This window comes from Trematomus bernacchii, unplaced genomic scaffold (assembly GCF_902827165.1).
Source record: "Trematomus bernacchii unplaced genomic scaffold, fTreBer1.1, whole genome shotgun sequence".
NCBI lineage: Eukaryota > Metazoa > Chordata > Actinopteri > Perciformes > Nototheniidae > Trematomus > Trematomus bernacchii.
In genome coordinates this window covers 7,634,810-7,652,186 of record NW_022987567.1, presented here as the reverse complement: position 1 = coordinate 7,652,186, position 17,377 = coordinate 7,634,810, and the positions used below count along the sequence as shown (strand labels likewise).

Below are 17,377 nucleotides of genomic sequence, written 5' to 3'. Positions count from 1 at the left end.
GAGCATAAAACACATTAGAAACATTAAAAAGTAAAGATAATAAAACATGAATAACACAGGTACATGAATAAAAGTTACAGTGCAGTGTGAGATGTGAATAGTTCAATTAAAAGCAGGGCAAAAAGAAAAGTCTTCAGCCTGGATTTAAAAGTAGTCAGAGTTGAGGCTCCCATTGAGCATGGTATGGTTGATGACAATGTATTATTTAAACAAGAAACACATTGAGAACCACCTGAATATGACATCACCCATTATAGTTGTTAAGTGATGGTTTTGACTTATGAAATTAAAGTGCCATTAATGGGTGAAGAGCATCAACTCGTGCTAGGATTGTTTAATCGTAGAACAGCTGCAGGTACTAAAATGTCTATAACGTTTATATATCACAAACTGGAGCAGAGGAGATGGTTTTCGATCAGAGCTATTAGTATAGAAATGAAAAGTAAAGTTGAGATTGGACTATAAGCATTTTTCTAAATGTATATATATCCTTTATTTAACCAGGTAAAAGTCTCATTTAGATTAAAATCTCTTATCCAAGAGCGACCTGGCCAAGAGGGCAGCATGAACAAAGTTACAACCGATAAAACACAGACAATACAGGCAGACGAATACAGCGGTCGTAAAACATCAATGAAATGGCAAACTATCATTAAAAACTGGCACAATTTAAAACGACTTCAATTATCGGATAGAGCAGTCACATCGAACAATGGTTTCTTGTTCTCTGTCCTTTAAGATGGACTTGAATTCCCCCATAGTGATCAAATCTGACAGTTTCAGCTCCTTCTGTACATTATCCCAAGCAGAAGGGGCAGCATATTGAAAATCGAGGTTCATCCAGGTTGAATACATGTTTGTTTATTGGTGGTTATCAACCTCATAGAAGTAGGTCAGAAAGCGAATCTGTCCAAACTGTTTGCTTTGTAAAACGCAGGACATTCACCCAAGAGAGCCTGGCACCATGGTGTAGAAAATCAACATTGACAGTCTGAGTCAAACAGGATGTGCTTTTATACACACACCGTCTCACAATTCTTTCCAATGGTGAATTTGGAGTCCATGACACTTCCAAGATGCTTCCTATTCAGTCAGCTAACCTGGTCCTATATGATTATGCTCACCTAGGGGTGGAAGGAATTGAGAAGGTAGACACACTGGCAAAACAATCACTTAAACAACAGTTTTTAGTACAGTACGTTACAGTTAACAGTTATTTCTGAAGACCTGAGAGTTCTGGATGGTTCACAAGGTAGCAGGAGATCTGAAAAGTATTTTGGCCCTAAACCATTTAATGCTTTATAAACCAGCAGCAGTATTCGGCTTCTCTGACAGACAGGAAGCCAGTGTAAAGTCCTCAGAACTGGAGTGATGATCCACTTTCTTAGTGTTGTCTTTCTTATACATTTTTTAGTGAGACCTGCAAAGACACCATTACAGCAGACTAGTCTACTGAAGATAAAAGCATTGACAAGTTTTTCCAAATCCTGCTGTGACATTAGTCTTTTAATCCTCGATATATTCTTAAGGTGATAGTAGGCTGACTGGTGGGTCGCGTTTCGAGTGGGTCGCAGATGTTTGAGTGAAGAAGACAAAATATGTATCTTTTGTTTTTTGGGGAAAAAGTCAAACTTTTATTTTGAAGGCCCGATTTTCTAACGCTGTGCATGCAGTAGGCGTTGGACCGGAAGTACCGGAGTCCATAACTGTTTTGAAAACTTCTGTCACGTAGTGATCATCTTCTCAATAAAACATCTTTGCTGATGTTCAAGATTGTTGCCCGGAAGTCCTCACGGAGAATAACTTTGCGGTAGAACTATTCTTTATACATCCATGGGCAGTGCTTGAATTGGAATAAAAAAGGTGCCAGTACTCTAAATCAGCAACTGTTTCAAGTCATTTTATTTGTACAGCCCAAAAACAAGAATTTGGCTCAAAGTCATAGTATATCCTATAATGCTGGTGGGTTTGTCTCTTTACTGTATATTTTAGAAAGGCTCACTGTACTTAAACAAAATGACTCAGGGTGCATCTGAGATTAGAGGGGGTGCAGGGGTAAAGTGCTATTTTTATAAGTGGGGAGTGGATCCAACACAAGATTTTGTTTTTTATATTGAAGTTAAATGCATCAATCTGGTGCACTTTGAGAGCAAAATTAAGAGATCTATGGATACATCTCTCAACATCCATATGAAACAGAACTGTAAGCAGATTTACTATTTCTTTATGGATATTTTACAAATCACTCCCCTTTTAAACTCTATTCTTGTTTTACTGTCATATAGTATTTCATTTTTAGTGAGTTACTCAGATGAGTACCAGGAGACAGCAGGAGACACGTGTCCTTGACTATGAAGTCAAGGACACGTGTATGCTGGCAGATTCAGGAGCGTAGGTGGACACACATACACCCACATCAAGGCAAGGGTCAAGGAAATATTTTAGTTTGAGCAATATGTATGTTTTTTAAATGTTGAAGGGTATCCAGATATAGTAATGATGAAAGTGTTGTGGACACAGCTGTTTAAATGTCCCTCCCACTGGTCAGCGTGATGTACGGGGGCGTGGTTCTGCTTTAAAAGTCCGGCAGACATCCGAAAGCAAATCACTCACCGTCAACATGATGAAGATGAAGATGAAGAGTGTGGTGGCCATCGCTGTGTTTCTGGAGACGGTCTCTGCGATCTCTGTAAGTGTCACAAAAATGTTTTCTAATAACTGTGTTTAACTTCTCTGTTCAGTATCTCTACAAGTCAGTGGTGGAAGAAGTATTCAGATGCTTCACTTAAATAAAAGTAACAATAGATTATTGTCAAAATACTTCATTACAATGACAAGTTAAAGTCCTGCATTCAAAATCTTACTTAAGTAAAAGTACAACAGTATTATGAGAGAAATGGCCTTTATGTGTGTTTATGATTACATTTATGTATGTGACATTTCTAGATAATATTGTTGCATCAAGTAGCATTTTGATTGACTTTTTAAAAAACATTTAAATCATTTTAGAGATGCATTTTGTTAAAAGTAGCTAAAGCTCTTAAATAAATGAAGTGGACTACAATTACATTTAATTTAACTTAAAGGGGACCTATCATGCAAAATGCACTTTTGTACGTCTTTTCTACATGAATATGTGTCCCCGGTGTTCCAGGGAACTCACCAAGTGTCAGAAAACACAACCCTCTCTATTTTCCTCCATACCCAAATCTCTAAAAAAGGGGCTGCAACGGATCTGATAAAAACTTATCCAGATTTGAACACTGTCCTGACGTCAGGACGGTGGCGCTACGGCTATTGGGCCAACTCCACCAATCAGGAGGAGACAACCACGGCATTGCCGTTCGAAAGCGCTGGAGACGCTGTAGTACATATGCCAGGCCAGTAGATGGTGCTGTTCTCACTGAATCAGCCCTTGCAAAAACAGAGCTAGAAATTGTCAAATTGAGCGAAATGAGGCATGGCTAAAATGCATGATCTGTTTGGTGTTTTGAAAAAAAAAAAGTATAAATATGCCTTATATAGGTATGGTCCTAAGCTATATTATTCAAATATAGCATGATAGGTCCACTTTAAACTGCAATGGATTTTTCTTAAGGCCCAATGTATAGTTTCATCAGGGATCCTGAGGTCTGTTTTCATTGACTCATTGGCCTGAATCTGCTTCATTTTGTACTTCTATGTTGAATCAAACTGAATAATGTGTGTTTTCTTGCTGTAGCTCGGGTTGGTGAACACAGAGGGAGGTTTGGTTCGGGGAGAGAACATCCCTCTGGCGTCCGGACGCCACATGGACGTCTTCAGAGGGATTCCCTTTGCTGACGTCCCTGAAACTTTCATGAAACCAAAGCCTCACCCAAGCTGGGTTGGTGAGTAGACCGACTGAGATGATATTCAAATTCAATTCAGATTCAAAGGTAGCTTGTGAATTTACTCCAGGTGGAACTAAATGCTGATTTATGACTTGATTATATTTCACATCATTATTGAGCGTGTGTGTGTGTGTGTGTATGTGTGTGTGTGTGTGTGTGTGTATGTGTGTGTATGTGTGTGTGTGTGTGTGTGTGTGTGTGTGTGTGTGTGTGTGTGTGTGTGTGTGTGTGTGTGTATGTGTGTGTGTGTGTGTGTGTGTGTGTGTGTGTGTGTGTGTGTGTGTGTGTGTGTGTGTGTATGTGTGTGTGGTGTGTGTGTGTGTGTGTGTGTGTGTGTGTGTGTGTGTGTGTGTGTGTGTGTGTTGTGTGTGTGTGTGTGTGTGTGTGTGTGTGTGTGTGTGTGTGTGTGTGTGTCAACAGATGTTCTGGATGCCACTGCGTTTAAGGACATTTGCCTCCAGGTGCACGTTGCCTTTAACACGACCACAGGCAGCACGGACTGTCTGTATCTCAACATCTGGGTTCCTCACAACGGCTCAGGTAAACAAAGTGTCCTCCATATTAGATCCAATGAACAACATTAAAGGTCCCCTATTATACTGTTTTTCATCAATATATTATAGGTCTCAGATATATACAGAACCTGTCTCTGAAGTGTTTGGCTCCAAACACCAAACAGATTCAGCCCTGTTTCAAAAGTGCTGATTCTCTGTCTGTTACTTTAGATGAAAATAAGGAGCCACTCTCGGAGGAGATTCAGGTGATAAGGTGGGGGGGGGGGGGGGGGGGGGGGGGTTACCTTGGTTGCTGATTAATGGTTACACCAGCCAAAAAATCGTTATGACATCATAAAGTGGCCAAAATCTGATCAGCTCATTTCCAGACAGGTTTTTATATAGATCAGGACAAAAAGAGAGAGAATCTTGTTTCCTGAAACTTTCAGAATCTCTTTACACAGAGGGGACACATGGTGATGTATAAAAGACATGAACAAGTGGATTTTGCATAATAGGTGACCTTTAATGCTCTCTGTGTTCCAGTGTCCTCCGATATGCCGGTCATGGTCTGGATCTCTGGCGGCGCCTTCATGATTGGAAGCTCGATGGGTCTTCACACCCTGGAGCACACTCAGTTCAGCGGGCAGGAGCTGGCCGACAGAGGGAATGTGATCGTGGTTTCAATCGGATACCGTGTCGGCTCTCTGGGCTTCCTGAGCACTGGAGAACCAGAACTTGCTGGTGGGTGACAGAATTATTCAGAGCCAAATATATGGTGGCCTCCCTGCCAGAGTTGTACTCTTTAAGGACTTATACCGTGATCCAGTGGTGTAAAGTACATTTACTCAAGTACTGTACTTAATTACACTTTTGAGAGCTTTGTACTTTACTTGAGTATTTACATTTGTTGGTACTTCTACTCCACTACAGTTCAGAGGTACATGGTGTACTTTTCCTCCACTACATGTATGTATTACCTTTAGTTACTTCACAGATCTGGATGAATGATGTGAAATATAATCAACTCTTAAATCAGACTTTAGTTCCACCTGGAGTAAATTCACAAGCTACCCTGCAGTATACAAAGTCATTCAAACTAGCTGCTCCTTTACCAGCTTTGAGAACACTTTCATGATCAATCATTATAAAACATATCATATATATTATTCTGAAATGGACCAATCTGCACAATGACTACTTTTACTGTCGCTACTTTAACTATATTTTGATGCTGATACTTTTGTACTTTTACTTGAGTATCATTTTGAATGAAGGAGTTTTACTGTAACAGAGTATTCCTACACTCTGGTACTTCTACTTTTACTCAAGTACAAGATCTGAGTACTTTTCCATCTCTGCCGGGATGGAGTTAAACATTTGATTTCTCTCAGGAAACTACGGTCTTTGGGACCAGCAGGCTGCCATCGCCTGGGTGCACAGGAACATCCGTAAATTCGGAGGAGACCCCGACAACATCACAATCTTCGGGAACTCAGCAGGTGGAGCCAGTGTCAGCCTCCAGGTACTCATTGTGTGAGATGATAGATATACAGAGGTGGGAAGTAGTGGAGTACAAATACTTTGTTACTGTACTTAAGTACTTCTTTCTGCTATCAGCACTTCACTCCACTACTTATTTCTCTGACAACTTTTTACTTTGACTTCTTACATTTTGAACACAAAGACCTGTACTTTCTACTTCTTACATTTTGAACACAAATACCTGTACTTTCTACTTCTTACATGTTGAACTCAAATACCTGTACTTTCTACTTCTTACATGTTGAACACAAATACCTGTACTTTCTACTTCTTACATTTTAAACACAAATACCTGTACTTTCTACTTCTTACATGTTGAACACAAATACCTGTACTTTCTACTTCTTACATTTTCCAAACAGGCTGGTTCCTTTAGTTTGAATGTGTGTTTGGTGGCGTGATCATTATTATTTAGAGTCATTGCGTGCCTATTGATTTGAACACGATCCGTGTATCCATCATTTCCTGGTCTTCTCTAAAGAAGAGGGACCAATGGAAACGTTGTCATGTTGCCGTTGTTCAGCATGGAAACATTCATTAGCTAACAATGACATTATTGTTCTATTAATATAAAGGGAGGTCAGGTACTCTTTAAAACAGCTGCTAGTTATGGGTACTTTTTACTGAAGTACATTTCAAAGCCCTCTTTACTTTTACTTGAGTAAAGAAGTTTAGTCAGTACTTCTACTTTTCTAGTATTTTTAAACACGAGTATCTGTACTTCTGCTTGAGGAAACGATGTGTGTACTTTTGCCATCTCTGTAGATATATTATTTGAGATGAAATTAATTCTAACTTTCACTTCAGACTCTGAGTCCTCACAACAAAGGACTTTTCAAGAGAGCCATCGCCCAGAGCGGTGTGGCCGTCAGCCCATGGACCATCAACAAGGACCCCCGCCTGTTCGCTGTGGAGGTACATCACACTTTACTCACATGTTTTATTTCCTTGTACTGAACTTTTAGAATAGTTAAAGATGAGAATATATTTAGAAAATAAAGAGGTTTATAACTTCAGGGCTCCAGAAACATTAAAGGACTCCTATTATACTGTTTTTCATCAATATATCACAGGTCTCAGATATACACAGAGCCTGTCTCTGATTGGCTGAAACACCAAACAGATCATTGCAGCATCCCATAATCCCCTCTGTTTCAGCCCTGTTTCCAAAGTGCTGATTCTCTGTCTGTTACTTCAGATGAAAATAAGGAGCCCCTCCCCACGCCCCTCTGAGAGATATTTGGTTAGAAAGAACACAATGGTGCTCTTGGAGGATATTCAGGTGATAAGGGGGGGGGTGTTACCTTGGTTGCTGATTGGCTAATGGTTACACAAGACAAATAAATCGTTTTGACATCATAAAGAGAATCTTTTTTCCTGAAACTTTCAGAGTCTCTTTCCACAGAGGGGACACATGTTGATGTAGAAGAGACATGAAGAAGAGGGGACACATGTTGATGTAGAAGAGACATGAAGAAGAGGGGACACATGTTGATGTAGAAGAGACATGAAGAAGAGGGGACACATGTTGATGTAGAAGAGACATGAAGAAGAGGGGACACATGTTGATGTAGAAGAGACATGAAGAAGAGGGGACACATGTTGATGTAGAAGAGACATGAAGAAGAGGGGACACATGTTGATGTAGAAGAGACATGAACAAGTGGATTTTGCATAATAGTGACCTTTAAAACAGAAAGTGTATTTAGATCTGTTCCCTATAAAGCCAGACATGATCATTTAGATTTAGGCTTGTTTCTGATGTTTCCCGTCTCATTTTAGAGTCATCATTTCAGCTTTCTCCTTTTCCTCTGAGCAGTGTCCAGAGTTCAGCAAGGATAAAAGATGCTCTATTAACTGCTCCCAAGCAGTCTGATGTGTCACTAACATGTCAGAAATGTTGGTCGGACATCATCGAGTATTCACAGTTGAAACAGAGCTCCAGTAAGAGTTGAATCAACAGTTAGCTTTCCTCAAAGTATTCCTGCAAACTGGGCAAGTCTTGTCACAGCGACCCCAACAAATATACCACCTACTTTTATGTTGTTTTATTTATTTTATAGGTCTTAAAGGTGGGGTAGGTCATTTTGGAGAAACCAGCTCGAGTGCGCAAGAATTTGAAAATACACAGCCGGAAAAAATCTGCCCCTTCCTTACAGAGCCCCTCCTCCAACACACACGAACGCGCACATGACCAATGAGGGCACGAGATAAGTTTGTGCACAGATGGAAGGCTGACAGGCAGGTAGGCCATCCAGTTATTTTAGCCGGGCCGGCTCAGATGATTGGTCGTGCTTTTTACAGTATTACGGCTTCCACAGATGACATTTCTTTATGGATTTGTTGTCAAAGCACTTATATATAGATATTCATTGCTATCGGGATGTTAAGAGCATTCCATGGAATATAACAACAAGTGTATCTCGAGCCGGTTTCTCAAACTTACCTACCCCACCTTTAAAGGGTTTTATCTTATATTATTTATTTAACAGTTTCAATAGCATTTTTTGTTTTTTTTATATTTTAATCGTTTTACCTCTATTAGAAATATTAACTTTTTATTTACATTTCTATTGTACCTACATGTTCACTTTGATTTATAGGGTTTTATATTGTTGCATCTGTTCACTTGTCTTGTGTCTTATCTTTCCGAGACAAATCATTATTTAATATTTTTAATGATCATACCTTTTACCTCCTTGTGTCTCTTAACCTGTTAAAATGTTATATTTTGCTGCATGTATGTAAAGGTCTTAACATCTGATCTGAGGGGAATTTCTTGTTGTTCATATTAACTTGTGATGTGTCGCCATTTTGTAAAGCACTTTGAGCTGCACGTGAAGTTTGAAAAGTGCTATATAAATACAGTCTTATTATTTATTATTATTATTATTATTATTTGGAAACGCTATGGGGGTTTTAAAGTTGTCTGTTTCCATTCTAAAGATGATTTCTAACTTCTCCCCAGGTTGCTCTGAAGGTCAATTGTCCCACGGATGAGCACATGGCTTCCTGTTTGAAGGAGATAGATCCTGCAGCCCTAACTCTGGCGGGATCTTTCAATCTGTCCAGCTCAGCCAGTGGTAAGGACTGCTCTCCACATACAATTAGCGTTTTGAGTTTATAGATTCTGATGCTTTCTATCAGGGCAATGTAGAGGAAGAAGTCACTGTGTTGCACCCCCTCCTTCTGCATTGTTTTAATGGCATCCCAGTGAATAATATATGTATCATTTTGTATTTATCTCAATTCCCAAAAATAGCCAACTGGTCCCGCCCATCCATTCTCTTAGGCATCATCTAAACATCCCCAGAATGAAATCATAAACCAGTCCTTAACCATTTGCAAATCCACCTTTTGCCCTTCCTGAAATGTAAATCCTAAACATATGTCTCTGTTAAACACATATAGCATTAAAAATACAATTTAAATTAGTAAAAGGGAATCAGAAGACATAATCTATATATATTATTTAAATGATTATATGAACATTTGACACAGCAATAAGCATCTGGTTGTATCTGCCTGTCAGAACCCATTGTCTACCACCTGGATTTATCTCCTGTCATCGACGGTGACTTCCTGCCGGATCATCCGTCCAAGTTGTTCCACAATGCGGCGGACATTGATTTCCTCGCTGGAGTCAACGACATGGACGGACACATCTTCACCAGTATAGATATTCCAAGAATCAACATCGACCTGTTGCCCGTCCCTGTGTGAGTTGATGTAATTTGTTCACATTAACAATTCTGGGTAACACTTTATATTAAGTTACACAAATTCACCATCAACTAGTTGTTAATTAACATGCATATTAGCAGTATATTGGCTCTTTATTAGTCATTATAAAACACTTATTAATGCCTTATTCTACATGACCATATTCTACAAGTAACAGGCCATTAGTTGAGAGTTTTTCCTCAATAACCCTCTAATTAGTGCTTATTTATTGTACATAAGGAAGTTGTTGCACATGAGTTTTGGTCTTAATACGCTCTGCTCAATATGGGCCTAACAAGGCAGTAGTACCACAAGAATAGTAATTCTCCCATAATAACACTTATCAAATATGATCTATTCTTATGTAAAAAGACATGAAACTATAAGTGTTAATTGTGTCTAAATAACTCAAAATTAGGTATTTCTATCTAAGAATATGTTCCCTATTTTAAAGTAAAGTCTTGTTCATAACCAATAAGCTAGTAGTTTGACTCTAATTGACCTGAACAGGTTCCCAATTCTAAAGTTTTCTCCTCTTCACATTTTGTAAATACATTATAGCACACAACTACTGAAATTAACCTCCACAGTACATGAACAAAGTAGGCACACGTTGAAATATCTGTTGTATTAATGAATCACTAAAGAGAGGTTCAGACACTTCCCAAAACATGTCAAGTTTCTCCAAGGCTTCAGGACGAAGGTTATAATCACCTGACTGTCAACCATCAACAACTTCCTTACGTACAATAAATAAGCACTAATGAGAGGGTTATTGAGGAAAATCTCTCAACTAATGGCCTATTACTTGTCGAATAAGGTCATGTAGAATAAGGCATTAATAAGTGTTTTATAATGACTAATAAAGAGCCAATATAATGCTAATATGCATGTTAATTAACAACTAGTTAATTTGTGTACCTTAATATTAGCCAATTCTGCAATGGATCTACCCAGAGCAACTTTGGTTAGTTGTGTTTTATGAGAACTTATTTTCAAACCTCCTTTATTGCAGCGAGGATGTGGAGAAGCTTCTGGCTGCGTTCATGAAGGATAAGGGCGACGCTGCTTTGCAGGCTGCACTTTCACTATATAACTCAACCTGGGAACCAACGCCCAGCCAGGAGAGCCTCAAGAAAACTCTCGTGGACATTGAAACAGACTTCCTCTTCCTGGCTTCTACTCAGGCTGCTCTGAAGCTTCATGCTGACAACGCAAAGTGATTATAACATCTTACTATACAGATGCTTCCAGTTTATCTACAAGTCCTTTTGTTCCACACCATGCTTTAGAATTTAAGGAACAAACCCAGGGTGTGACCTTTCAAAATTCAAGACTTTTATTGTCATGTGTGCATAGCTACAGTGTAAGACAATTACAATCTTAGGTCACAGGCTCCTCCAACAGTGCGACACAATAGAACAGATAAAATAGTACAAAATAGTCTATAAACAAGTAATTGGAATATGATATACCTTTCTATAAATGCATGGAAGTCATCGCACTAAGTAGGGGATTTTCTTTTATGAGGTTTGCTTTTTTGAAAAGGTTAAAAGTTCCTTTTAGTCTCTTGTTTTTTTTATCTTTGGTGTAACATTTTGGCTACCTGTTTTCAAAGACAGTAAGTCTCAACTGTTTGCACTTGAGTCAGAGATTAAGTCCCAAGTCAACCCTGACAGGTTCCTTCAACAATCATAATGTCTCTTCAAGTCAAATTCAAAGTCAACTTTATTGTCAATCTTTCAGTTTGTGTGTACAGAGAGATCGAAATACTGTTTCCCACAATCCCGAATACAAAAATTGAAATATATATAAAAATATGTATACAAATATGTATATCCTATACAGAATCAACAGACACATTTATACATATGCACACATTAAGACATAAATCAAAGCAACAATCAATATAAACAAAATAACGGTCACTTCAATAACTTTGAGAAATGTGCATTAGTGCAAGACTGTCCATAGCACCTCATCTAATGCCATTTTTTGATGCACACATTTTGAAAACTATAATTCTTCTTCGTTGTGAACTCATTGTCATATCCCTTTTCTTCCCTTGTCTCTCCAAAGAACTGGCCGTACCTACTCCTACCTTTTCTCTGAGCCCGGCCACTTTAGCAGATCCAACCCTAGCTGGGTGAGAGCCGACAATACGGACGATGTGCCTTACGTGTTCGGAAAGCCTTTTACGACACCATTGCTGTATTTAGCCGAACGCCACCGGGACCTCTCTGGCTACATGATCGCCTACTGGACAAACTTCGCCAGAACAGGGTAAAAATCTTCCGATACAAGACATAGGAGCATCACAGAAATCAAACAAACCTGAATTAGACATTGAAGGCAAAGCAAGACAAGTTTATTTATATAGCAACTTTCAACACGAGGCAATTCTAAGTGCTTTACAAAAATGAAAGACATTAAGAAACATATTATAAAATGGCATTTAAAAACACTCATTTAAAAGCAAAGATAATAAAACATGAATAACAAAGGTACATGAATAAAAGTGACAGTGCAGTGTGAGATACACACATCTGAAATGTTTAGCTCTGACTCTCAATCATTGCTCACTTTTTAGCAGAAATAGTTTTCTATGACCTCACTTTCTTTCTACTTTCTTTTTTAACTTATCCTTTAGTTATTTCAAGTGTTTCATGCTAAACGAACCCCCCTTTGGAACATTTTAATCTGCAACCCAACATTCCCAAAATCCAACGGATCCTGGCCGTATTCGTGTAGCATATAAAATGAATTTGCTCCCAGACATTCATGTGGCTTTCTAGATTTGGACCCCATCTGTAACCCCAATACACGTAGGGGACTTTATTTGAAGTAGAAAACTATAACTGTCTTTATTTGATTGCTTTATATCCATCTATCCAGGGACCCCAACGAAGGAGAACTGAGCGTGCCTGCTACCTGGCCAACATTCAACAGCACTGGACAGAAGTTTGTGGAGCTCAACTCTAAGATGAACGAAAGCTATGTGGGAGAGAATATGAGAATGCCTTTCGTGGATTTATGGACCAACGTAATGCCCAGCCTCCCCATAATCATCCCTGAATAAAGATCACATGCATCAGCTGTGCACTTCAGTGTGGACATGACCAGTGTTCAATTATTATTGGTTTATGAAAAAATAAATGAATGGCAAATACAAATTCAATTTCCTCGGTTTCATTATGTTATGTGTTGTATTGACCTTTATACATTGTAGTGCTAACAAACAAACACATTACATGTATGGAATCTAAGCTAAGATGCTAGCCTACTGCTAATTGTGCTTTTATATCAAACCACACATGACAGCATCATAAAGGAGACATTAAAGCACTACTTTGTTTGAAAAAGTGTATTATGATTGTATTCCCTCAGTTCAACAGATGGGGGCGCTATAGCACAACAGCATGGACACTACTACATTCATGGCAACTGTTAATTTAACAAAGCTCTCACAGTGGGCTGCTTTACCACCGGAGAATTCTCAAGGGTCTGCATTAAAATCCTCCTGTGCCTTTCTGTCCTGGTTATGTCAATGTGGAGTTTAGATGTTTTTTCTTAATTCATCAATGTTGCATTCAAAATGTTACTCAAGTAAAAGTACAAAAGTATTATCATCAAAATATAGTGAAAGTAGCGACAGTAAAAGTAGTCATTGTGCAGATCGGTCCATTTCAGAATAATACATATGATATGTTTTATAATGATTGATCATTAAAGTGTTCTCAAAGCTGGTAATAACGTAACGTTTCATAATAAAACCGTATTCCCCTCACTGTCAAATTACTTTAAAGTGATATCTGAGGTACTCATCCACTAAAAAACATCAGTTTCTCCTTATTAATTACACAACATTAATTGGTTTAAATTGTGTAGACTGCTTTTATGTTTTTCCCATGGGTTTTTCCCTTCTAACTACCCATAATCCTCAGCTATCGTTGAAGCTCTGTGATTGGACGTTTTAGCCGCAATGCACGTTGGGATATGGTGTTTATGCGATATGAAATCCGAAAACATTTAAAAAAATTAAAAAAATAATACTCTATTCCGAGTGTGCTTGCTTTTGTCTATGAAAGTCATCACATAACGGCATTGTAATACACGGTTCGTCTGCATTACATATTTCATATCTGCCGTAGTTCTTTATTTATAGAGCCCTGATTAGAAGACCTTTGGACAAACTGGAAGAAATGCCACCGAAACTGAATAATTATGAATGTTGTTACATCAAGGCCAAAAATTAGGATGAGCGTCAACGGTCAAAAATGTTTTTTCTCCTCCCAGAGCTACCAGCGCAGCGCCCCCCAGATCTGGCGCCCAAAAATCGGCCCTGCCAGTACATACAGTGGCAATGTCTCAAGATTTAGCAAAAATACACCTTTATTGAACATACAGTAACACAAATACTACAAAACCACATAACAAACAATCAAAAATGAAAAAGGGTCGCCACTTATTATTATTTTAATAATAATAAAAAAAAGCCCGCCGGCGGGGGGTGTGTGTATCTACAGAAGGTCCAGTTGTGATAGACACGGTTCGCCACTGTAATATACGACCCTCCGGAGCGCTTGCAATCAACGGGAGCATCAGCCCATATGCCGCAAATTGTTGTTTCTCACACGACCACTAGAGGTGCTAAACTTTAAAACGTGACTATGGGTCGTAATAAGCTGCTGAACAATCGACTTATTTGGTCGTTTTTTGGAGGAGGACAGGCTGTTTCATATATAGCTGCTATGAGAGCTACGAGAGTGTATGTATAAGAGCTTCCGGTTCTGGGCATTATGGCTGCGCATCACTCTCATTCACCAATGGTAATGTTTAGATGGATTTAGGAACTTCCCCTCGATTCTACTGGCTCTATCGGTTAAAAAGAGGTGTCAATCATCAAAATCGACCGATGGGTTCCAGAGATATGGCAAATGCACCCAAATGACCCCAGAGATGGGTTTTATTTTCTAAACCTCTCTAAAAAGGTCACATTTCCCTTGTTTTGCATCAATCTTGATACAGGGTACTCAGTATATGTTATAGTTTGGATTCATAAAGCTTTTAGTCTACTATCCCATGATTCAAGGGTGGTTTTCACTATAAGTAATGTTTTTTTTTGGACGGACACTATAATTTAAATGTTTTTACTATGTTCAATCTGAATTTACTTTAAAATAAAAACATCTATATTGATTCTGACTTTTCTACATCCAACTCACAGGTTTATCATTGCTTTGAGAAAAAAGCGGATGACACCTAGATTTAAACCTAAATGGTTTAGGGCCAAAATACTTTTCAGATCTCCTGCTACCTTGTGAACCATCCAGAACTCTCAGGTCTTCAGAAATAACTGTAAACTGTAACGTACATTTACATAACCATTTCACCAGGAGACAATGCTCCAATTCAAACACTGAGTAAGTGCATTGAACAAATCAATGACTGGATGTGACAGAACTTTCTCCAATTAAACAAAGATAAAACTGAGGTAATGGTTTTTGGAGCCAAGGCAGAACGTATAAAAGTTAGCGCTGAGCTTAAGATGGCAATGTTCAAAACAACAGATAAAGCCAGAAATCTAGGTGTAGTCATGGACTCTGACCTGAGTTTCAACAGTGACATTAAAACAATAAGTCAGCCTACTATCACCTTAAGAATATATCGAGGATTAAAAGACTAATGTCACAGCAGGATTTGGAAAAACTTGTCAATGCTTTTATCTTCAGTAGACTAGTCTGCTGTAATGGTGTCTTTACAGGTCTCACTAAAAAATGTATAAGAAAGACAACACTAAGAAAGTGGATCATCACTCCAGTTCTGAGGACTTTACACTGGCTTCCTGTCTGTCAGAGAAGCCGAATACTGCTGCTGGTTTATAAAGCATTAAATGGTTTAGGGCCAAAATACTTTTCAGATCTCCTGCTACCTTGTGAACCATCCAGAACTCTCAGGTCTTCAGAAATAACTGTTAACTGTAACGTACTGTACTAAAAACTGTTGTTTAAGTGATTGTTTTGCCAGTGTGTCTACCTTCTCAATCATTTCCACCCCTAGGTGAGCATAATCATATAGGACCAGGTTAGCTGACTGAATAGGAAGCATCTTGGGAGTGTCATGGACTCCAAATTCACCATTGGAAAGAATTGTGAGACGGTGTGTGTATAAAAGCACATCCTGTTTGACTCAGACTGTCCATGTTGATTTTCTACACCAGGATGCCAGGCTCTCTTGGGTGAATGTCCTGCGTTTTGCGTTACAAACCAAACAGTTTGGACAGATTCGCTTTCTGACCTACTTCTATGAGGTTGATAACCACCAATAAACAAACATGTATTCAAACTGGATGAACCTCGATTTTAAATTAAAAAAAATAGCTTATAGTCAAATCTCAACTTTACTTTTCATTTATTTTATTTTATTTCCACTACTAATAGCAGGCTCTCTTCCTTAGGATTGCTCTCATTGAATTCCATCTTCTCTGCTCCAGTTTGTGATATTTTTGGAGAGCTACGTTATAGACATGCTTTATTAACTGCAGCTGTTCTACGATAAAACAATCCTAGCACGAGATGATGCATTTCACCCATGAATGGCACTTTAAGTGCGTATGATTAATGTCTAAACCATCAGTTAATACTCTAATGGATGAGGTCATATTCAGGTGGTTCTCAATGTGTTTTTTGTTTAAATAATAAATTGTCATCAACCATACCATACTCACTGGGAGTGCCACAAGGCTCTATATTGGGAGCGTTGTTGTTCAGCATACAAGTGTTGGATGGTCCTCCCTGACCACGCAGAAACACTGGCACATCCTTATATATAAATGCTCTTTCTCCTTATCTTAGGGTCTACATCAGGGGTGTCCAACCTTTTTTCACAAGGGCCACATACAGAAAAATATACGAATGGCTGGGCCACTCACTAGAGGTATACTGCCTCATAAGTTCAGTTATAAGTTAGCAAAATCAATCAAATGTAGGTACATGATGCTTGTGAGTGTTGGCAGCTCAGCCCTTAAAACAGAAGCCTCAGATTGAGTCTCATTAACACATGAATACTACTGTGTAATATATTGTTTACATTTATATATAAGAAGTTATATACAAGCACAAGTTTCATTTATGGGCCATATTCCATTATACTTTTTTAATTTGATGAGGGCCGATTAAAAAAGGAGCGCGGGCCTCATTTGGCCCCCGGACCGTAGTTTGGACAACCCTGCTCTACATGAACAGCAAATGCACAGGATCTTATCGGCTTCACTCCGAGGACTTGTTTCTTCTTACAGTCCTAAAAGTCCGTACTGAAATGGGGAAGAAGGGCGTTTAGTTACGCTGCTCCTGTGGCTTGGAACCAGCTGCAAAAATGAGCTAAAACTCATATAGCTGGTTTCTTTAAACAGACTCAAAGCGACTCTCAATGAGTTTGAAGCAGGCTGCTGTGTCTGGAAATGCTTTGGCTGATTCATGTTTTTAACAGGGACAGTGCACATTACGTAACATTTCTGTAAATGTTAGCCAAGAGGCTATTTTTCATCTGTAGTCCCTGGACAGATTTTAGTAAAGTAAACCTAAAGTTAAAGTTAACAACACATATACGCCTTGGTTCTAACAAAGAACAATGACCCTTAAAAAGTAAGAAACCAAGAAAAACCACAGGTTTTCCAGGCAAACCTTTTCTATTACAGTACATGTTACTTGTTAGATGCTTTTATCCAAAGCAACTCCCCACAGG

General features: G+C 38.7%; 1 protein-coding gene across 1 annotated transcript; it reads left to right on the top strand.

The window, feature by feature from the left end:
• Positions 1 to 2,552: 2,552 nt before the first annotated feature.
• Positions 2,553 to 12,990, top strand: LOC117478732 (bile salt-activated lipase-like). Its single transcript, XM_034125633.1, has 11 exons — positions 2,553 to 2,689; positions 3,722 to 3,869; positions 4,293 to 4,412; positions 4,913 to 5,110; positions 5,761 to 5,891; positions 6,719 to 6,826; positions 8,880 to 8,994; positions 9,444 to 9,630; positions 10,650 to 10,853; positions 11,714 to 11,917; positions 12,530 to 12,990. The coding sequence occupies exons 1-11, from the start codon at positions 2,621 to 2,623 to the stop codon at positions 12,711 to 12,713; spliced, it is 1,668 nt and encodes a 555-aa protein (XP_033981524.1). The 5' UTR covers positions 2,553 to 2,620; the 3' UTR covers positions 12,714 to 12,990.
• The last annotated feature ends 4,387 nt before the right edge of the window (positions 12,991 to 17,377 follow it).